Genomic DNA, 22,085 nt, shown 5'->3' with positions numbered 1-22,085 from the left:
ATAAAACCTGACACAAAGTCCCTTCTATCGACCATCCAAGTTTCTCAGAGAGCTGCCCATAGGGGCAGAAACCTGCATGTATGTCTGGTCTAGGAAAGAAGGGCCAAAAGCTGCTAGAACATTCTGTTAAGAAATGTGCATGGGAGCATAGACCTTAAAAGTAATTAGACTGCAGGCTAGAAAATAATTTTAATGCAAAGTAGAAAGTATCAATCCACCTCGTCACTTTCCTTGCTCTCGCTCTGTCACCTCCTCTTTTCCTGTGGCTCTGAGGAGGTGGGAGAAGCAGGCAGTATTTCCACAGCAGCTGTCCATATAGGAAAGAGTCTCCCCTGCTGGTAGCTTGCTCCCAGATCTGGGGCAATGCTAGTGTGCTTTAGATCTAGGAGCAGACATGAAACAATAAAATAATTTACATGTGGTTCATTGCCTCTACTAATTCCATCTCTTCCTCCTTGTAGTCACAGGGCAGCTGCATCATCCTTGGACTCATGGGGACCCAAAGTTGCTTTTAAAGAACCTGCAAAATAAATGCATAATGGGGAAGGGTGAACTTTTTAGGACTGGAGGGGTACAGAAGAGGGGAGAAGAGCCAGGGTCTTTGAAAGTATCTCCTTTCTGGCCTGAAAGTAGGAGGAGGAGGGGAAAGGTGAATTTGGGGAAGGAAGGCAGCAAACAGAAAAATGTACCTTCTCTGCTGAGAGACTTTGTTTGCCATTATTCATGTTGATGTTCTTCATGGAGATAAGGGTGATGCTGTCTTTCTCTCCATTGGCTGTGGAGCAGCTGGGGGAGGAAGGGGGTCTGGGTTAAAGAGAGGAGGAGGGCAGGGCAATGGGGAGTCAAGGAACTGTGAGGTTGTTGAGACTTAGACCTTTGTCTCAAAAAATCTATATTTTGGTGGTGGATCATAATGAAATGAGAGTGTGCTTTGAAGACCAAAAGATGCATTTATTTATTTATTTAGAGATGGAGTCTCACTCTGTCGCCCAGGCTGTAGTGCAATGGCGTGATCTCAGCTCACTGCAACCTCCACCTAGTGGGTTCACGCCATTCTCCTGCCTCAGCCTCCTGAGTAGCTGGGATTACAAGCATGTGCCACCATGCCTGGCTAATTTTTGTATTTTTCAGTAGAGACAGGATTTTACCATGTTGGCCAGGCTGGTCTTGAATGCCTGACCTCAAATGATCCAGCCATCTTGGCCTCCCGAAGTGCTGGGATTACAGGTGTGAGCCACTGCACCTGGCCAAGACTTGCATTTAAATTTTGGTTTTACTACCTACTACTTGTTTGATCTTTACCAAGTTACAACCTCTACTAAAGCCTCAATTTTATTTTTTTAGTTTTTATTGAGACAGGGTCTTGCTCTGTCACCCAGACTGGAGTGCTGTGGCACGATCACAGCTCACTGCAGCCTTGACCTCCTGAGCTCACACAATCTACCTGCCTCAGTCTCCCGAAGTACTGAGATTACAGGTGTGAGCCATCGCATCTGCCAAAGCCTCACTTTTTTTTTTTTTAATCCCTTGAGATGGAGTCTTGCTCTGTCACCCAGGCTGGAGTGCAGTGGCACCATCTCAGCTCACTGCAACCTCCGCCTCTGGGTTCAAGCAATTCTCCTGCCTCAGCTTCCCGAGTAGCTGGGATTATAGGCGCCTGCCACTGTGCCCAGCTAATTTTTGTATTTTTAGTACAGACTGGGTTTCACCATTTTGACCAGGCTGGTCTCGAACTCCTGACCTCGTGATCCGCCCACCTTGGCCTCCCAAAGTGCTGAGATTACAGGCATGAGCCACCGCACCCGGCCTAAAGCCTCATTTTTTAAAATGTATAATGAAGTAATGTCTTGGCTTACACCTATAATCCCAGCATTTTGGGAGGCTGAGGCAGAAGGATCACTTGAGACCAGGAGTTTGAGACCAACGTGGCCAACATAGTGACATCTCATATCTATTTAAAAAATTAAAAATTAGCTGGGCATGGTGGCACATGCCTGTAGTCCCAGCTACTTGACAGGCTGAGGTGGGAGGATCATTTGAGCCCTGTTGGCATCATTGCACTCCAGCCTGGGCAACAGAGCAAGCCTGTCCCTTAAAAAAAAAAAAAAAAAAAAAAAGGCTGGGCGTGGTGGCTCATGCCTGTAATCCCAGCACTTTGGGAGGCTGAGGTTGGTGGATCACAAGGTCAGGAGTACGAGACCAGCCTGGCCAACATGGTGAAACCCTGTCTCTACTAAAAATACAAAAATTAGTCAGGTGTGGTGGCGCATGCCTGTAGTCCCAGCTACTCGGGAGGCTGAGGCAGGAGAATCCCTTGAACCTGGGAGGCGGAGGTTGCAGTGAGCTGAGATCGTACTACTGCACTCCAGCCCAGGCAACAGAGCAAGACTCCATGTCAAAAAAAAAAAAAAAAGTAATATATACCTTGAATAATTGCTATAAAGATTTGAGATAATATTATAAAATATATACCATTGTGTTTGGCACATAATAGGTATTCAATAAAGTGGTTCCTAAGCTTAGAGAGAATGTCTTTTTATATTAGAATCTGAATTCCTACACTTTTCATGATGGGGTTATAGAGGCTTAGCCCTGGGGTTGAAGAGTTTCAGTTCATCTCCTGTCATTTGATTGTTCCCTTTCAGGTCTGCCCCTGTCCTGCCCACTCCAGCCCTGGCCTCAGAGGAGCCTGTCAGGATTGTATGTGTGTGGTATGTGTGTGTGGTGTGAGGGGTGTATATGTGTGGTATGGGGTATGTGGTGTGAGGTGTTGTCTGTGTGTGTGGGGTAATGCATGTGTGGTGTGTGTGTATGTGGTGTGGGGTGTGTGTGGTATGGGGTGTGTGTGCGGTATAGCGTGTGTGGGGTGTGTGTGTATGGTATGGGAATGTTATATGTCGTGTATGTGATGTGTGGGGGAGTGTGTATGTGTGGTGTGTGTGGTGTAAGGTGTATATGTTGTGTGTATGTATAATATAGGGTACATGTGTGTTTTTTATGTGGTGTGTGGGTGGTTTGGGTGGGTGTTTGGTGTGTGTGTAGTATGCGGTATGTGTGTAATATGAGGTACAGGGTGTCTGTGTGTGATGCGTGTGTGGTTTGGGTGGGTGTGTGGTGTGAGTGTGTATAGTATGAGGTGTGTAGTGTGTGTGTAGTATAGGGTATGGGATGTGTGTGTGTGGTGTGGTGTGTGTGTGGTGTGTGTGTGTATGGTATGGGGGATGTGTGTGTATGGTATGGGGGGATGTGTTTGGTGTGTGGGGGTGTGGTGTATGTATGTTGTTTGGGTGGGTATGTTGGGTATGGGGTGTGGGGTGTGTGATGTGGGTATGCGTGGTGCGTTTGTGGTGTGTGTGTTGTTTGGGTAGGTGTGTGGGGTATGTGTGTGGGGAGGGTGGGTGTGTATAGTATGGGTATGAGGGTGGGTATGGTGTGGGTAGGTGTGTAGGGTATAGGGTGTGGGGTGTGTGTGTTTGTGCTGTGGATGTGTGGGGTATGGGGCATGTTGTGTGTTTATGATGTGTGTGGGATATGTGTATAGTATAGGGTGTATGTGTGGTGCATGGGGTGTATGTGGTGTGTGGGTGTGTGTGTAGTGTGGGGTATGGGGATATGTTGTGTGTTTGTGGTGTATGTGGGGGTGTGTGTATAGTATGGGGTGTGTGTGGTATGTGGATGTGCATGGGGTGTGTGTGTATAGTATGGGGTGTGTGTGGTATGTGGATGTGCGTGGGGTGTGTGTGTAGCGTATGGGTATGTGTGAGTAGTGTGGGGTGTGGGATGTGTTGTGTGTGGTGTGTAGGGGTGTGTATGTATGATGTGTGGGGTGTGTGGGTATATGTGTATAGTGTGGGGTGTGTGGTAGGTTTATGGTGTGTGTGTGTATAGTATGGGATGTGTGTGTGGTGTGTGATGTGTGTGGGGTGTGGTGTGTGCAATGTGAGGCCTGTGGTGTATTTGAGGTGTGTGTGTGGAGGGGTGTATAGTATGGGGTGTGTGTGGTTTGGGGGGTGTGTGTGGTAGGTGGGTGTGTGTGTGTAGTGTAGGGTGTGGAGTGTGTGGTGTGTTTGTGATGTGTGTGGGGAGGTATGTATAGTTGGAGTGTGTGTGGTGTGTGATGTGTGGGGTGTGTGTGGTGTGTGGGTGTGTGGGGGGTGTGGGGCATGAGTATAGTATGGGTTGTGTGTATGGTGTGTGATGTGTGGGGTGTGTGTGGTGTGTGCATAGTGTGGGGTGTGGGGCATGTGGTATGTTTGAGGTGTGTTGGGGTGTGTGTATAGTATGGGATATGTGTGGTGTGTGGGGTGTGCGGTGTGTTTGTGATGTGTGTGTGTAGGTGTGTGTATAGTATGGAGTATGTGTGTGGTGTGTGGGGTGTGTAGTGTGTGTGTAGTGGGGTGTGTGGTGTGTTTGAGGTATGTGTGGGGTGTGTGTGTGGTGTGTGATGTGTGGGGTGTGTGTGTGGTGTGTGATGTGTGGGGTGTGTGTGGTGTGTTTGATGAGTGGGGTGTGTGTGTGTGGTGTGTGGGTATGTGTCTGTAGGGGGTGTGGGGTGTGTTTGAGGTGTGTGGGATGTGTGTGTGGGGGGTTGCATGGTGTGTGAGATGTGTGTCTAGTGGGGTGTGTGGTATGTGGTGTGTTTGAGGTGTGTGGGAGGTGTGTATAACATGGGGGGTGTGTGTGATGTATGATGTATGTAATGTGTGTGGTGTGTGGTGTGTGCGTGTGTGTAGTGAGGTGTAGGGTGTGTGGTGGGTTTGAGGTGTGTGTGTGTGTGTGTGTGATGTGTGAGGGTGTGTGGTATATGGGTGTGTGGGTGTGTGGGTGTGGAACGCAGGAAGTGTTGGTTCCCTCTGGGAGTTGGGGTCTGGGTGTCAGATAGAAGATTTTTCTGACGGTCTTACCTTTCAGACAGCCCTGAACTCCCAGGTTTCTGGGGATCTGTAAAAAGCCAAAGGCACAGGTTGGGGCTCACACGCTACAACTCAGAAGTCCAGCCTTCCTCTCAAAGCCCACCTGGGGACCCTCCGGCTCATAGAGTGGCAGATGCAGGCTGGTGTGAGCTGGGGCTCTAGCCCTGGGTCTGCCAGCAGAGGGGAAAAGAGTCCCCGAGGGCAGGGCACGCACCTTCAGACTCCTTGCTCTTCCGACACTTGAATCTCAGGCTGACCACACCGACTAGGACGATCACCACAACCACCAGGATGACAATGAAGCTGATAACACCTGAACAGAGAAAAGAATGGGGCGAAGGGGGCCAGTCGGGGGGGGCAAAGGGGCCAACAAGAGTCCAGCATTCCCTTTCCAGATAAGTACTGTGTACACAGTCTTCAGGAGCAAAGTGAGTTCCATTTCTCTGCTGAACAGGTGAGTTCTCAGCCTGCCGCCCCCTAGCCAGAGTGGGCTCTCCAGCCCGACTCCATCCCCGCATGAGAACATGGAACCCAGCACAGCCAAGAAGAGCTGACTGGCGGGGCAGGAGCCCCCCTCCCACAAGGGTCTTCCTCATCAGCCAGAACTTCCCGGAACAAATGGGTGAGATTTGAACTTGCGTTTCCAGACCTAGAGTCCAAGTCAATTCCAGGGGTGGGGTTCCCTCCTATGTCCCACCTTCTCCTCCCGCTCTCACCAAATGCAGCCACAGTGAGCACAGTCTCTGACGTGGGGCTGGGCAGGATGGTCGCATCTTCCCTCATGCTCAGGCTCATGGTGGTTGAATTGGGGGGAACAGTTTGAAATGTGTCTAAAATGGAGTGGAGTCAGGGGCATCAGCGAAGGGGACTGACACAGGGAAGCTAGAGCTAGCTTCCCTCCCGCTTCCCCCTAGGGAAGGACCGGAATTTATGCTGCAGAGCTAGGAGGTCAGGCTGGGCAAAATAGAGCCGTCTGTGTTGTGCCAGGGTTGAGGTGGGAGGAATGTTCCTGCTCAGGCAAGGCTCCAACAAGCCAGGCTGCCTGTTAAGGGGCACAGACTTCCGGCCCTCTTAAAAACTGCTATGTTGGCCTGGTGCGGTGGCTCATGCCTGTAATCGCAGTACTTTGGGAGGCCAAGATGGGTGGATCACTTGAAGTCAGGAGTTTGAGACCAGCCTGACCAACATGGTGAAACCCCATCTCTCCTAAAAAAAAAAAAAAAAAAAAAAGACAGGGCACAGTGGCTCATGCCTGTAATCCCAGCACTTTGGGATGCCAAGGCGGGCAGATCACGAGGTCAGGAGTTCAAGACCAGCCTGGCCAATATGGTGAAATCCCATCTCTACTAAAAATACAAAAATTAGCCAGGCATGGTGATGCGTGCCTATAGTCCCAGCTACTTAGGTGGCTGAGGCAGGAGAATAGCTTGAACCTGGGAGGCAGGGGTTGCAGTGAGCCAAGATTGTGCCACTGCACTCCAACATAGACAACAGAGCGAGACTCCGTCTCAAAACAAAAAACAAAAAAACAAAAACTAGCTGGGCCTTGTGGCGCATGCCTGTAATCCCAGCTACTCAGGAGGAGGAGGTTGCAGAGAGCCGGGATCGCACTACTGCACCCCAGCCTGGATGACAGAACAAGACTCCTTCTCAACACCAAAAAAGGTGCTATGTCACCCGTGTCTTCCCTCCTCAACCCATTGTACTTCAGGCCCAATTGCTGTTCCGCTTATCTCTCCTCACTCCGCCTTCCCAAATAAGTCTGGGAGAATAAAAAATCTGAGAGCCAAGGGATAAGATGAGAGAAAGGGTCACAGACATCTCCTGCCGACTTCTCTTCAGGGTGAGTGCAGCAGGACATACCTCTGCTTGTGCCTCCGTCTCTTCCACTGCTGGGGACACCTGCGCCTGCACCATGAAACAGCATGACCAAGATGGGGGTATCCCCCAGCAGCTCTTCTCCCTCGCTGCTAAGCAAAGGCCAGTCTTCCCTGCCTGAGAGGACTCTAGCCCTTTCTCAGCCTTTTCTGCCTTCCTTTTCCTTCATTTTGGGGTATCCTTCCCCTCCCTCTCCTCTCTGGGTATGCCTTTCTCAGTCTCAAGTCTAAGCTCCTTTTATCTTCGTTGTGACCAGGCCCAAGTTCCTGTCTCTATGCCCCACCAAGCCTCTTTCTTTCCTGAACCAGAGTGCCACTGATGTGGGTCCTGACCCCTGTGGCCTCCTGAAGAGGGCAGAAGGAACCCATCCAGATGGAACCCGGTGTTTTTCATCGCTGCCCCCCGCCCTGGGCACTCAACAAGTCCTGATGTGTGCGTCTGTGGCTTGGCCCAAGTTAGGCCCAACCAGGTCGGGGAGAGCCTGTCCACGGTGCCTGCCTCGGCGTCACAGGTTTACTGGCTGCCATGGGGGTCTGCACAGCCTTCTTTGGAGCTGCTGTGAATGAGGAAGCACATGCGGGCCTGCTCAGGGCCTTGGCCGGCGTGTGCACTGGGTGGGCTCTTCAGTCCAAAGTCTTCCTCTTCTTTCCTGCTTTCCGTTCTAGAAGGGGCCATTCTCTTGTTCACCTCTGGGCAGTTCCCTCTGCCTGGAATAAGCCCCACTACTCTCCACCCCACAGCCTCCACATGCTCAGCTGACCCATTCTCAGCTCGGCTTCAGAAGCCGCTTCTGGGAGTCATCCCTGGCCCCCAAGTCCGAAGTGACTGACATGGGCCTGGGCTCCCATACTTCTGCTTGTGCCCACCGCAGCCCTTCTCACCCTGCATGTCATCATCAGTGTGAGGGTCTGTTTCCTTGTCTGTTCCCCCTCACCCCAGTCTATATTCTCTTTTAGAGCAGAAACTGTGTCAGGGTCCTCACTGGACCCTTCCTGGATTGTAGTCTGAATGACACAGTACCTGGGGTACCTGTGCTGGACAGATGGCTTGGGCTGTTAGCATCTGAGGAAGGGATGTATCCTGCAAGGACAGAGGCAGATAGGGAGTGGGAGATGGGGTAGGTTTAGTGACACCACACTCCCTTGCTCATCCAAGAACCCCTGGGCTCCAAGCAGGTCTGAATGAATGGGTGTGGGGCAGGAGCAGGGACCTCAGCAACCGTACTCACTCACCTGGGTTGGAAGAAACTGGCTCTGTGGTCAGACTTAGACCGCCAAGTCCTCCTGAAACAGAACATCTGAGGCTGAGGGGTGCACAGCCTGCTACTGTTCCATCTCCCTCTCTTCTTCCCTAGATCTGTGTGTCTTTCTCCCTACCCCATCCCCCACCCCTCATTCCCAACCATTCACCTCTTTTTTCTTTCAAGGCATATTAGACTCGGCTAGGCTGAAAAAAAATCCTTAGATGAGCTCAGCCTTGGTGAGTCCTGAGAGCTCCCGCTCCAGCTGCAGCCCCAGCCCCCTGAGGTTAAGGCTAAATTGGCATAGAGCTCCTTTCACCCTTCCTAAGCTCCTAGGCCTACACGCTGGAGTAGACCCATATGTTTGGTCTTACCCCGAGAGCTAGAGGTCTGGGTCATTGTGGGCTGGGAGTTGTGGCCTGCAAGAGAAAGCAAAACACACAGCTTGGTAAGTCCCCTGCCCAGCACAGAGCCTAGAGAGGAACCCTTAGAATAACTTCTGGGCCAGCCTGGGCAACATAGCAAGACCCTGTCTCTAAAAAAAAGGTTTTTTGCTTGTTTGTTTGTTTGTTTTAATTCTCCAGGCACAGTAGTGCACACCTGGAGTCCTAGCTACTCAGGAGGCTGAGGTGGGAGGACTGCTTGAGACCAGAAGGTTGAGGCTGGCTGCAGTGAGCTATGATTGCACCACTGCACTCCAGCCTGGGCAACAGATGGAGGCCCTATCTCAACAAAAAAAAAAAGAAAAAGAAAAAAGAAAAGAAAACACTGGCTAGGTGTGGTGGTTCACACCTATAATCCCAGCACTTAGGGAGGCTGAGGTGGGTAGATCACTTGAGGTCAGGAGTTCAAGACTAGCCTGGCCAACATGGTGAAACCCTGCTTCTACTAAAAATACAAAAATTAGCAGGCCTGATGCGCACGCCTGTAATCCCAGCTGCTTGGGAGGCTGAGGCATGAGAATCGCTTGAACCTGGGAGGTGGAGGTTGCAGTGAGCTGAGATCGTGCCATTGCTCTCCAGCCTGGGCGACAAAGTGAGACTCCATCTCAAAAAAAAAAAAAAAAAAAGAAAACAAAACAGAAAAAGCGTTTTGGCTTTCTAATCCTACCATGCTGGAAGGCAGACACACTAGGCAGAGGGCTAAAGGATGTGGGCTGTGGCTCACGGTGCTGGCTTCCTCTGAGACTGACTCAGTAGCAACATCACCACCACCTCATGGCTCAGAGTCCCGAAGTCCTTCCCTGTCTCTTCAATCTGGCATGGGCATTTTACCAACCTGATGCAGAGTCAGGAGAAGGTTATTTTAAACTAGTGACATTTCTAAGGACAGAAGATCAATGACCTGCCATACCTAGACAAGGAAGGGCCCAGGACTCCAGGTCTCTAGGCTAATGTTTACCTTAAACTGCTGTCACCCTGGTCCTGCCCCCAGGGAAGGGGCTAATAGATGGGAAGGTGAGTGAGATGGGGATGGGGATTAGGGCTTGTATCTTGGCTAGAGGTAGGGGCCTGTGCATAAAGTAAGTTCTGAGGTATATATAGGAGGCAGGGAAGCTCTAGCATGAGCAACCCATTCACTCTCACAGGCAGAGGATACATAGGAAATGGTTGTTATTGACCAAACCCAGAGAGGGGTCGGTCACCAAGAGTCCCCAGTCAGAAACCCTCACTGGCTTTTTTGTATGTACACTTGTGTCTGCGGGGCTCTATGCAAATGTGTGTGCATGCTCGTGGGCCCTTGTGTGTGTCCCGCTGTGTATGTAGAACCTGAAAGGTCAGGTTGTATTTGCTCATTTTCCACAATGAAATCATTCTTGAAACCTGTGAACAATGTGAAAGGAAAACAACGTGGGGAAGTGGAGCCGCCCAGCTGGGTTCCCGTCCCTCTGCTTGAGCGGGGACTGCAGCCCCTGGCCTGGCTCTGCTGCTCCCTTAGCCTCTCAGCATCAGGGGAGCATTCAGCCCAGGCCTGGGTAGACAGAGGCGGCAGGGTGCCAGGGGCCCACCCCAGCCTGTGGCAGCCTGCTGCTCTGCTTATTTTCCTTAAGCCACTGCCTTCCTCCATGGGGCTATCATTTGGATAGTGTAGAATTAATTGCTTCCAAGTGTAAAATTACCAAACCCTGGGCCATGTTTTTCTAGATCACCATTTCTGAGAGCCCCATTCCCTTGCTGGGGAGAGGGGGATGGTCAAGAGGGGAGTTAAAATTTATAGGAAGCCCAAGCTAGAGAAAACCCTTTCTAGCTGGGGAGGACCCTGGGAGAATCCTTTTAACCCAAGGCATGTCCTGAAAACATGTATCAGTTACTAATCCAGCATATCTAATGTACTTTTTTTTTGAGACAGAGTTTCGCTCTTGGTCACCCAGGCTGGAGTGCAGTGGCGCGATCTCAGCTCACTGCAACCTCCGCCTCCCGGGCTCAAGCGATTCTCCTGCCTCAGCCTCCTGAGTGGCTGGGATTACAGGCGCCTGCCACCATGCCCGGCTAATTTTTGTATTTTTAGTAGAGATGGTGTTTCAGCATGTTGGCCAGGCTGGTCTCAAACTCCTGACCTCAGGTGATCCATCTGCCTCAGCATCTCAAAGTGCTGGGATTACAGGCATGAGCCACCGAGCCCGGCCTAATGTACTATCTAAATGCTGTACGGTTATAACTTAGTTTTTGGTGGGAAGGCACAGGGAACTGCCCTCCTGCATTTATCTAGAAAGAAAATTATTCAGTGGCTTGGGAGGAGTTCCAAAGTCACAAGCTTCAAGACCCTGCTATTTCTTTGCCTCTTGCCCCACCCACTACCCAAACTTTTTGTCACCAACAAAGATTCCTCTGTGAGTAGGGGAGGGACTTAGGGAGCATCTGTGTCTACAGCCGAAGGTGTCTCTGACCACTGGGCCTGCAGATTCCCAAAGAGCTCTAGCCACAGGAATTTTTGATTTCCCAGGTCTCCCCTCTCTAATCCTGTCTGTTTTATCCCCTTCTAGTCTATCTCCGCACACACCCCTCCCCATTTTTTCCTCAAAAGCATAGTTTAGTAGTTAAAATCGTGGATTTTAATCGAGCCTGGCAAGCCTGAGTTCAAGTCCTGGCTTTGTCGCTGTCTGACCTAGGCCTCAGTTTACTTTACTTTGAAGTGCAAGTGACCAGCCTGGGCAACATGGTAAAACCTTGTCTCTACAAAAAAATGCAAAAATTAGCTGGATGTGGTGGTATGTGCCTGTAGCCCCCAGCTACACAGGAGGCTAAGGCAGGAGGATTGCTTGAGCCCAGGAGGTCAAGGCTGCAGTGAGCCATGATCATGCCACTGCAACTCTGGCCTGGGCAATGGAGCGACCCTGTCTCAAAAATAACTAAGTAAAATGCATTTGGTATTAGTACCTCGCAAGTTGTTGTGAGGGGAGGAAAATGCATATGAAGCACTTAACACAGTGCCTGATATGCTCAATGAAGGCCGGACACTTTTGTTTTTGCCCCGTTCTCTCAAATCCTCCCAGTCTCAAGTCTGCACTGCCTCTGGGTATCTATAGTCAAGTCCCTTTATGGGCCTGAATGTGCTCAGGATTCCTCAGTCCACCAAGATGAAGGAGCCAGGAAGTACTCTGCACACTTCAGGATGAAGGGTTAGGAAACTCAGGGCGGGTGATAGCAGCTTAGGTACAGCTGACACAGGGCATTTGAGAGCGCTGGCACTTGCCTGGGAGAAAACAGTGGGTAGGGAGGCTGGGAAAAGTCTAGGCCTGTGAAAATGCCACCTCATGAGCTTCACCTGCAGTTTCCACAACAGCCTCGTCCCCCAGCCCCAGATATGTGACTCTGTCACGGAGGGGGTAAGAGGGGATGGGGACAATCAGAGTCTTGTCCTCCAGTCCATGGGCTTTTAGAGAAATGCCTGACTTCTCCGGGAGGCAGTGTTCTGGTACTCAGGCCCTCTTACCCACCACTGACGGGGAGCCACCAGCCCTCCCCATCCGAGCCCTCTTGTGCACTCTTTCTGCTGCTTTGAGCACAGAGGACTTGTAGAGGGTGAGGCGGGGGCAGAGCAGGGATGGTCAAAGGGAAGTTGCTGCCCTGTGAGTCAGAATGCCCTGGACTCGTCATGATTCCCAGCAACTGCTCCCTGATGAGAGGACCCCTATGAGCAGCTTCACAACTCACTGGCTGGCAGCGCCTGTCAGACAGGTGCCATTTCCAAGTAGCCTCTTCTGGAGGTCATCTCCTCTAGCCCCCTGAGTGTGAGAATGTTATGCACATCCTCCTTGGTGAATAGTTCTTTGTGTCTAACCTGAGTCCCTCTTGCTGTGATTTAACTTTAAAATCAACATTAGGAATTCCTAGGTTGCTACTCCTCATGTGAAAGGAGAGAACAGATCCCCTGTGAAGCCCAAGGTGCAGAGGTTTTGTGTTAGAACAGTTGATAGAGTGGCCCTCGTCAGCCCTGCCCCAAGATCAGAGGGTGAGAGTCATGAGTAGCCTGAGCACATCCTAGAAGGAGCTTTGGGCCTGGGTCTCGCACTAACACAGCTCCCTCCCACGATTCAGGAGGCCAGCCTCTGTGGGGAGCCCAGCTCCCCAGGACAATTTCCCACAAGAGGGTTTAACCGTAGCTCCATTTTACCCCTGCCCGGTAATCAGGACCCCCCAATCCAACTGATCCCCTTCATGGAAAGGCTCTGGAATTTCCCCTGGGCACAGCCCCTGGATGGAAAGCATGTGTCTCCTGAGAAAGAGACCGATGCCTAGAATGGCCAGCTGCGGAGAGGAATTGCTGTGGGAAAGCGGCAGGCGCCTCTTACCTCGGAACAGGAGGAAGCCCAGGATCACCCAGCACAGCTGCATGGCTCCTGCAGTGCCCATGTCAGCTGGGTATGTGGCGGGCAGGCAGCAGCTCAGTGGAGGCTCTGTCCATAGTGGAGAAGAGAGAGGGAGTGCTGGGGCGGGATGGGGGTGGGGACCGGCTCTCCAGGAGCTTCCTGTCAAAAGAATAGAAGGAAACACATTGGGACCAGCTCCAGGGGCCCTGCTCAGCCATGTCCAGATGAGGATGTGAGGCTGCAGCAGCGACTGTGCCCACCCAGCATGGCCTCTAGTGCCTATGCACAATGACCAACCATGGCAACCCGACCCATCCCCATTCTCTTCCCTTCTGAGGGGTCCATCAAGTTCCACCACAGACCACCTGGGGGTTTTCCTGGAATCTAACACCAATCCCACCCAGTACTGTTTCAGACCAGGTTCTCCTTTCCCATGATTCAGCCTGGAAGCCCAGCCCACCAGCCGCCCATGCTCCCTGGACTCTGAATTCTCCACATTCCTCTCCCTCCTCAGGGATCCCAATGCAGATAGGACTCCCCACATCTTTCAGAGAGGCCCTATATGCATGATTATTATTCCTTTTTTACTTTTTTTTTTTAAGAGATGGGGTCTTGGTCGGGTACAGTGGCTCATGCCTATAATCCCAGCACTTTGGGAGGCCGAGATGGGCAGATCACGAGGTCAGGAGATTGAGACCATCCTGGCTAACATGGTGAAACCCCGTCTCTACTAAAAATACAAAAAATTAGCCAGGTGCGGTGGTGGGTGCCTGTAGTCTCAGCTACTCGGGAGGCTGAGGCAGGAGAATGGCGGGAACCCGGGAGGTGGAGCTTGCAGTGAGCCGAGATCATGCTACTGCACTCCAGCCTGGGCCACAGAGTGAGACCCTGTCTCAAAAAAACAAATATTTTCAAAGGAAAGAAACCTAGGTCTGAGTTGTCAGTGTGCTCGTTGGTGCTAGGGAGTAGCGTCTCTAAGGCCCTTCTCTGACTCCCATGATCCTTAAATACTTACTTATCGGATGACTCCCCTTTCAGTAACCAAGCTCCCATTTCTGCTCCCATTCCTTCCCTACCATGTGGATGCCTTCTTCACCCTCTCACCCATCCTCATTTGAAGTGCACAATTCAGTGGCTTTTTTTTTTTTTTGAGACAGTCTCCTTCTGTTGCCCAGGCTGGAGTGTAGCCGCAAAATCTCGGCTCACTGCAACCTCCGCCTCCTGGGTTCAAGCTATTCTCCTGCCTCAGCTTCCTGGGTAGCTGGGATTACAGACACCCCAGCAAGCCTGGCTAATTTTTGTGTTTTTAGTAGAGACAGGGTTTCACCATATTGGCCAGGCTGGTCTCAAACTCCTGACCTCAGGTGATCCACCCACCTCGGCCTCCCAAAGTGCTGGGATTACAGGCCTGAGTCACCACACCAGCCTCAGTGGTTTTTTTTTTTTTTTTTTTGAGGCACAGTCTCACTCTGTTGCCCAGGCTGGAGTGCAGTGGCATGATCTCGGCTCACTGCAAACTCCGCCTTCTGGGTTCATGCCATTCTCCTGCCTCAGCCTCCAGAGTAGCTGGGACTACAGGCACCCGCCACCACACCCGGCTAATTTTTTGTATTTTTAGTAGAGATGGGGCTTCACCGTGTTGGCCAGGATGGTCTCAATCTCCTGACCTCGTGATCCACCCACCTCGGCCTCCCAAAGTGCTGGGATTACAGGCATGAGCCATCGCGCCTGGCTGCCTCAGTGGTTTTTATATATTTAGAGAGTTGTTCACCCACCCCAAATAAAATCAATTTTATAACATTTCCATTACCCTAAAAAGAAACCTCACACTCCTTACAGACCTATAGCTTTTTACAAGGCAAGAAGTGGGGTGTGGTAGAGGAAAGCAGCCCTTGCTCCTTACTTACCCAACTCTAGCCCAGAGTTTCCGATGACCTCAAAAGTCAGCCGCCTCTCAGACCTGCCCTGGGTCTATCATGGCAACCCCACTCTGGCCTGCTCAGGGTGTTCCCACAGGCCCCTGTCCTTCAGCTCCCGCTGCAGACTCCTCAGCCTGCCTGCCTTTGGTGGCGACAGAGTGAAAGAAGGGTTGCTCTTTGCCTTCCTCTGGCCAGCAAAGCCACTTCTACCCTCCCCCAGAGAGATGGAAAGGAGGTGGAGGTTGCAATGAGCCGAGATTTCACCACTGCGCTCCAGCCTGGGTGACAGAACAAGACTCAGTCTCAAAAAAAAAGAGACATGGTTCCTGGAAAAATGAGCCCCCACACACCTGTTACATAAGATAAAGTGTGACAAATGTTAGGAGCGGGTAAGAAACATTATGCTGTAAGGCTTAAGGAAAAGAAAGCAAGTTACTCAAGTACAGGGCTGAAAAATGTGTCCCTAGAGGAGGCCACACTTGACCTAAGCTATAACAGATGTTTAAGGTTTAGACGGCAGGAATGGGCGGGCAGCTCACAGCAGTGGTAGAGAAGCGACACAGAAGGCTGGGGCTGTAGTCTGCTCCCAGAAGTTCCACCATATTATCCTCTCGGAAGCCCTTTAGGAGATAGATCCTGGATTAATGAGGGAGGGAAAGAGAAGAAGTAGTCATCAGAAGGATCAGAAATTGGGCTTTTGGATACAGGGACAGGAGCCCCAGTGAAGGTATCTGCCAGAGCAATGGCACTTGTGTCTTGAAGAGGCAGGAGGTGAATAGCAGTGGCCGAAGTTCAGGACCTGTGGCAGAGTCCAGATTCCCTCTGGCTGAAGTTTAAATGGACCAAGGTGGGAAGCAGAGGATGAGCAGAGCCTTTGATCCCGTTGGGAGGGGGTCAGCCAGGGGCTTCAAGGTGAGCCAGCAATAGGTCCCACTCACTTTGCAGATCAGGTCAGCAGCCCAGGGATCTGGGCTCAAGTGAACCTGGAGGTCTGAGTGGGGGCCCTGGATGTCAGGATGTGGGACAGCTCGGCTGAGAGACAAGGAACCAGGATGCTACATTCTGTTTCATCCTGGATCAAGACTCCAGCGGAGGGGAGTTCCCAGGGTGTCTCTGGCTCTCCAGACTGGAAGGGAGGATGGTGAGTGCACAGCAACGGACAGAATGAGGTGGTCCCACAGAGTTAGCCGGGGCTTAAAAAAAACTGTCTCTAGAGAGAGGAGAGATTGGTGGGCAGTTTTTGTGACTTGGACACATTAAAACACATACATACTCTCAAATGAAGTTGCACTCAGGCAAATGCAAAGAAATATAGAATTCACATTTATAAAAACCAAAAGAAAAAAAGGAAAACAATGCCTTGTGTGAGAATAATAAACATCAAATTCTTTTATTATTATTTTTTTTGAGATGAGATCTCCCTCTGTTGCACAGGCTGGAGTGTAGTGACACGAACATGGCTCATGGTCTTTGACCTCCTGTGCTCAGTGATCCTCCCACCTCAGCCTCCCAAGTAGCTGGGACTATGGGTATACACCATCACGCCCAGCTAATTTTTAAATTTTTTGTTGAGATAAGGTCTCACTATGTTGCCAAGACTGGTCTTGAACTCCTAGCCTCAAGTGATCCTCCTGCCTTAGCCTCCCAAAGTGCTGGGATTACAGACATGGGCCACCACACCCGGCCAATAAACATCAAATTCTATGAGATGTTTATCCCTGTGGTGAGAAGGAGGGGAGAGGTCAGGAAGTGAGGGCTTCTGTTTTCATTGTAATATTAATATTTTAAAATAAATGTGACAAACTATTGAGAGAAGACAGAGCTGGTGGTTGAGGCTTGGAGATTTAGAGACTTATTATGTATTTATTAAAGAGAGAATGTATCTGCAGTTTCCATTGTGTTTGAAATATTGTATTTAGAGGCCGGGCATGGTGGCTTATACCTGTAATCCCAGCACTTTGGGAGGCCAAGGCGGGTGGATCACGAGGTCAGGGGTTCAAGACCAGCCTGACCAACATGGTGAAACCCCGTCTCTACTAAAAATACAAAAATTAGCTGGTCGTGGTGGTGGGCGCCTGTAATCCCAGCTACTCAGGAGGCTGAGGCAGGAGAATTGCTTGAACCTGGGAGGCGGAGGTTGCAGTGAGCCCAGATCACGCCACTGCACTCCAGCCTGGGTGACACAGCGAGACTCCATCTAAAAAAAAAAAAAAAAAAAGAAAAGAGAAATACTGCATTTAGAAAGAAAAGATCAAAGGACGATAACTCCAGGAAATCGGTTAAGGCGAGGAGCCAGCATGACTTGGTGGGGGGCAGGTTGGGTTGGGGCTCTGGCCAGGCTTCTGAGATCTGGTGGAGGAGGGGTGGGCAGACACACCCAGGCTCCTGAAGCTGGCAGGGGGCATGAAAGGAGGTGCCAAGGAGGAAGATTAAGGTACTATCAGAGTTAAGGGCAGAGCCTAGGGTAGCCCAGATGTTCCCGGAAGGAAGTGCAAGCACAGGAGAGCGGTGACAGTGTGTGCACAGGGTGTGTGCCCATGGGCCTCGTAGACGTGGCAGCTCCGGGTAGGGGCTGAGTTAGGGCGGCCAGCCCTCCTTTACCCAGCTGGCTGCCAGTCCCAAGGGAGCCCTGTGCCAGCCCGGACAATGCACCAGGTAGACTCTGCTCACCCCTTCCTGCCAGGCTGGGCTGACTCCCTGCAGGGTCCCCCTGTCTGTCACCAGCCTTAGCTTCCCCTTTTCCTCTGCACATCTAGAGCTGCTTCCCCACCCCCTGCCCTGGGAACTTTGTGGCCTGGGACCCAGAGATACTTGCAAGGTAGGGAGGGGGGTGTGCTTTTCCACAGGCAAAGGGATGCATGTGGGAGATGGGATAGTGTGGACAGGGGGACTGAGGGGCTAAAGGACATGGGTTTGTCCTGGGAAGCCTTTCCTGGCCTACTCATGGGGAGGGCCATGCTGAGGGTGCAGGGTTAGAGGGAGGGGTTCCACCCGCTAAGATTTGTTCCAGGATGGCCCATCTGGGAAGGGGAAGCTAGGGAGGAAAAGTTTCCTGGGCCTGTGAGGACCTCAGCTCTAGGGTTTACAGTTTTGCCGTTTGCTACCTTCACTACAATGCCACCACCCCCATCTAATACCCAGCAGGGTGGAGTCAGACAGGGGTACAGATCATGGCCCCCAGCTTTTGGTAGAAGAACACTGGGACTTTGACAGAGGAAGACTGACACAGGGTCTCCTCAATCCATCCTGGGCAGAGCCAGGAGTCCACACTGGGCACCCCCTCTCCTCCAGGACCCCAGAACCTGATGCTGAGACCTCGGCAGGGTGGCGGGGGTACAGTTATGGGATGAGGCATCCCCCTGCCTTCTAAGTTCAGGTCTCCTCTACCTCTACCTCTCCCGCTGCCAGGGCACCACCTGTCTGTCTTCTGTGTGAGTGGGGAGTAAGGGGAGCCTAAAATGCTGGACAAGGACCCCCTTTCCCCAGGACTTTAAGAAGCAGGTGCTCTCTGCCCACTGCCCAGGATGTGGGGACAGCAGCCCATGGCATGCCAAGACTCTCGACCCAGGGCACAGGATCTATTTAGGAATTTTGCTGGAGACATGGGAAGAGGGGACAGTGGGAGGAAACTTGGGGGGCCAAACTGTATACGCTGGACTGTGATGAAGCCAGCACTCTCTTTGTCCCTGTCTGAATGTCTTTGTCTCCCTGCGTCTGTTTCTTTTTTCTCTGTCTCTGTCTCTATCTTTATTTCTGTCTATGTGCCTTTTTCTTTCCCCTTTCCTCCTTCTTTCTCCCTCTCTGTATCCCCCTCTGCCTTTTCTGCCTTTTTCTTGTATCGTCTCTGCTGCCGTGTGGTTTACCTCTGTCTTCTCTGCCTCTCTCCAGGTCTTTACTGTGACTTTTTGTCTTTCTGTCTTTGTCTCTGGTCCCTCCTGCCCTCAACCCCCTGCCCTGCCTCAGGTTCCTTTGGGTGTTTGTCTCTTTCTATTTTGGTCTTTTTCTGTGTGTATACATCCATGTCACCCTCTCTCTCTGCCACTCTCCTCCCAGGCTGGCCACTACTCCTGGCCTTCTCCAGCTGTGAACAGTTCATCAGATCAGGAGCCCCAGAGGCAGCTTCCGGAGGTGCTAAGTGGCACCTGGGAACAACCTCGAGGTGACGGGCTGCCTGTGGTCACCGTCATCGTCGCTGTCTTTGTTCTGCTGGCAGTCTGCATCATAGTGGCAGTCCACTTTGGGCCAAGTTTGCACCAGGGCCATGCCACTCTCCCTACAGAGCCACCGACCCCAAAGCCAGATGGTGGCATCTACCTCATCCACTGGCAGGCGCTGGGCCCCCAAGACAGTCCTGAAGAAGCACCATGGGGCCCTCTTGTTCCTGGCTCCTGCCCTGCACCAGATGGACCCAGGCCCAGCATCGATGAAGTCACTTATCTGTAGGAGGGAGACTTTGGAAAGTTAGTCTGACCCAGCTCAGAACAAGAAACCGGGCAGAGAACTAGGGCAAAAGCAAATTGGAGCCTGGGCATCAGAGCGTCGGAAGGGCACACTGGACTCAGCTGGAGCTACTCTCTCAGAACATTTATAGAGAAAGCCCTGTGGTGGGCAGGAGAATCAAAGCTTGAGGGCCCTGCCCAGAAACATGCTGCGGGGGCCCTTCCGGGGCCCAGGGCCACCTCACAAAGTCCCTCCCTCTTCTTCAGGGACCACCAGACCCCTGAATCTCCTTTTCTGAGTCTCTGCCCCTTCATTGCACCCTTAATCTCCTTCTTTTGTAATGTGAATTCAACTCGGGAGATTCCACCACCTCCCCCAAGCAGGAATGTCAGAGGCCCTGTGGAGTGGCCCTCATCCTACAAAGGCCAGCCAAGGAGAGCTCAGGTGGAGAAACTGGGATCTGCCTTCCCTGAGACTCACTGGGCTTAGGGAAGTGACGAACGTCTGTTCTCCTTGGGGCAGTCAGTCAGGGACAGTCCTTCCGCTGTTAGGGCCCAGACCTTGTTGACAAGCTCCAAAGTCCTTGTAAGCCCAAGCACAATTTATAGTTCAAAGATTGGCTTTCAAAGGCCCCCACTGACTCTGTCTTGCCTCCCCAGAAGGGATAGGGGGAATTTGGGAGCCTCTCATTGCCTCCCACTTTCTGTGTGCCTGGGCCTGTTGGAATAAGCCTAGAATGTACCACAGGACATTTCCCAGATCTTTCCGGCTGATGAGAAAACAGGAAAGGAAAAGGAGCTCCATGGAACTTGTTTGGGGAAGGAAGGAGTGGGGTGGGGACCACTCTCAGCTGTGGGAGGGCCTGGATCTAGTCAGCAGGGGGGTCAGGATGATGCATTCAGAAGCCAGGAAGACAAAACTGGGCCTCCTGGTGGCTCAGTGCCTGCTGGTGGCACTGCCTTCCCCAGCACCTCTGCATCTTACTCATCTGCAGTCAGACATTTATGGCAGGACCTCTGGTGCTCTACCCTGGGGAACTCCTGGGGAAAAGGAGTCCCCTGGGGGCATTGGCAAGACCCCAGCACAGTCAGGGAGGCTGGAAAATAACAGAAGATAAAAAGGAACAGAGGTGGGGATTGCAGTGTGTGCAGAGGGCAGGCTTGCCTCCTTTGGGATTGGGGAGAGGCAGCTAAAGTGTTAATAGTTGCCCCTTGTTGTGGGTCTATGTGCTGGACACCAGGCTTCTCTGTGGACCTACAGATATAATACCATTCACTCCTCACAACAACCTGCAGGGGAGGGGCCACTGCTATCCCCGTTTTACACTTGGGGAAACTGAGGGTTATCAAGATACCTAGGTAGACACAGGTCCTAAGTGGTGGGGTCAGGATTTGAAGCTGGGGCCATCAGACTCCACAGCCTAAGCCCCATGATAGGTACTGGATGGATTGGAAAGGCCTTTGATTCTGGGCTGGTTTCTAGTATACAAGCCACTGGCGTGATGATGGAGGATCTTCCGGCCTTGAGGACAGGGTGGGATACTTAGGGAGAGTGGGGACTGTTCCCCCTTGACTCCCTTGGCTCTGCCGTCCTTAGGGGCAGCCAGTTCCTTCTGACCCATGTGTGTCTGTGTGGAGCATTTCTCTACAGTGATGCTGTACTCAGAAATGTGTATTGAGCCTTTGTGACCAAAAAAAAAAACAGGCCAGGTACGGTGGCTCACACCTGTGATCCTAGCACTTTGGGAGGCCAAGGTGGGAGGATCACCCAAGGTCAGGAGTTCAAGACTAGCCTGGCGAAACCTCTTCTCTACTAAAAATACAAAATTAGCCGGGCATGGTGGTGGTGCATGTCTGTAATCCCAGCTACTCGAGAGGCTGAGGCAGGAGAATCGCCTGAACCCGGGAGGCGGAGGTTGCAGTGAGCCGAGATGGTGCCGTTGTACTCCAGACTGAGTGACAACAGCAAAACTCCAACTCAAAAAAAAAAAAAAAAAAAAAAAGGGTGGGAGGGAGGGAATGACCCCAGCCTGGTAAGACAAATGGAACTAACAGAGATGGGCTGCGTTCCCTCCCAGATGGGGACAGCTGCACCACCACAGCGTTGAATCAGTGGCTCAGTTGTAACCGTGATGGTGGAAGGTATGGCACGGCAGCTGGCTGTGCTGTCCAAGGCCCTCCAGGGACTGTCTCATCTCATCACACAAACTCTTTCCCCCTTGTGCCTTTGCAGGCTCTCTCATCTGGCACCTATAGTGACACCTGCTCCTTTGAGTGGCCCCTTGCCCAGGACACAGCTGTGTACCCTCATGGCATCATCTGTGTGCTGGCTCAGGCCAGCCTATGGTCCCTGCTCCCCAAGCCTCTCACTGAAGAGAAAGGCACTGAAAGGACAGGTGCCCTCAGCCCAACTGGTAGGCTCTGTCCAGATGGTAAATGACACCCAGCACCCTGCAGCCCTGTACCAGGATGAGGAGGGGTGCAGGGAGGCATGCATGTGCAGGCAGGTTTGGACATTAGGGATAGTAATTCCCATCTGTTATATCGGTCAGAGTCCAGCAGGAAAAAGACAACACACTCACATTGGGTAATCTGAGGTGTGCTTTAAAAAAGGACCGTTGAGAAAGGGGTGGAGTATAAGGAAACCGCAAGTGAGAGGGAGTACTCTAGTGGGGTGGGGGTGCCGATACACAGCTAGGCTTAAGGGGCCAGAGAAGGAAGTGGTGCCAGAATCCTAGAGATAGTCATGATTACGCAAGAGTTGCCCGGCAGGAGAATCCACAGCAACCTTGATGCTGCAGGGTGGGAGCCGGGGGATTCACTACCCCAAACTCAGCCTCCTCCTCCCCTCCATTCTTCTGCTGGGGCTCCCCAATAATGGAACAT

The 22,085-nt window shown here is 51.8% G+C and overlaps 2 protein-coding genes across 4 annotated transcripts; one reads left to right on the top strand and one right to left on the bottom strand.

Moving 5' to 3' along the window:
• Positions 1-170: 170 nt before the first annotated feature.
• Positions 171-12,957, bottom strand: ECSCR (endothelial cell surface expressed chemotaxis and apoptosis regulator). 2 transcript variants are annotated; one of them, XM_055286055.1, is made up of 10 exons: positions 12,824-12,957; positions 8,406-8,450; positions 8,024-8,074; positions 7,812-7,871; positions 6,777-6,821; positions 5,630-5,743; positions 5,128-5,226; positions 4,905-4,941; positions 690-786; positions 171-520 (listed from the first exon to the last, which is right to left on the bottom strand). In XM_055286055.1, the coding sequence occupies exons 1-10, from the start codon at positions 12,882-12,884 to the stop codon at positions 512-514; spliced, it is 618 nt and encodes a 205-aa protein (XP_055142030.1). In that variant the 5' UTR covers positions 12,885-12,957; the 3' UTR covers positions 171-511. The 2 variants fall into 2 exon arrangements, with proteins under 2 accessions (XP_055142030.1, XP_055142031.1); XM_055286056.2 differs by lacking the exon at positions 7,812-7,871 and having other exon boundaries at positions 12,824-12,937.
• Positions 5,758-21,166, top strand: SMIM33 (small integral membrane protein 33). Of its 2 annotated transcripts, none has more exons than XM_063642790.1 (2): positions 5,758-6,756; positions 18,814-20,191. In XM_063642790.1, the coding sequence occupies exons 1-2, from the start codon at positions 6,712-6,714 to the stop codon at positions 19,201-19,203; spliced, it is 435 nt and encodes a 144-aa protein (XP_063498860.1). In that variant the 5' UTR covers positions 5,758-6,711; the 3' UTR covers positions 19,204-20,191. The 2 variants fall into 2 exon arrangements, with proteins under 2 accessions (XP_063498860.1, XP_063498861.1); XM_063642791.1 differs by lacking the exon at positions 5,758-6,756 and adding an exon at positions 17,139-17,415 and having other exon boundaries at positions 18,814-21,166.
• Positions 21,167-22,085: the final 919 nt, after the last annotated feature.

This window comes from Symphalangus syndactylus, chromosome 7 (genome assembly GCF_028878055.3).
Source record: "Symphalangus syndactylus isolate Jambi chromosome 7, NHGRI_mSymSyn1-v2.1_pri, whole genome shotgun sequence".
NCBI classification, from domain to species: domain Eukaryota; kingdom Metazoa; phylum Chordata; class Mammalia; order Primates; family Hylobatidae; genus Symphalangus; species Symphalangus syndactylus.
This window is presented reverse-complemented; position numbering and strand designations above follow the sequence as displayed.

Excerpts from the sequence above, each read along its gene's own strand:
- ECSCR (XM_055286055.1), bottom strand. The coding sequence starts at position 12,884 with ATGGGCACTGCAGGAGCCATGCAGCTGTGCTGGGTGATCCTGGGCTTC. Across the intron at positions 8,451-12,823 it reads GGGCTTCCTCCTGTTCCGAG|GCCACAACTCCCAGCCCACA; the intron begins GTAAGAGGCGCC and ends TTTCTCTTGCAG. Across the intron at positions 8,075-8,405 it reads CCAGACCTCTAGCTCTCGGG|GAGGACTTGGCGGTCTAAGT; the intron begins GTAAGACCAAAC and ends GTTCTGTTTCAG.
- SMIM33 (XM_063642790.1), top strand. The coding sequence starts at position 6,712 with ATGAGAGAAAGGGTCACAGACATCTCCTGCCGACTTCTCTTCAGG. Across the intron at positions 6,757-18,813 it reads CCTGCCGACTTCTCTTCAGG|GCTGGCCACTACTCCTGGCC; the intron begins GTGAGTGCAGCA and ends CTCTCCTCCCAG.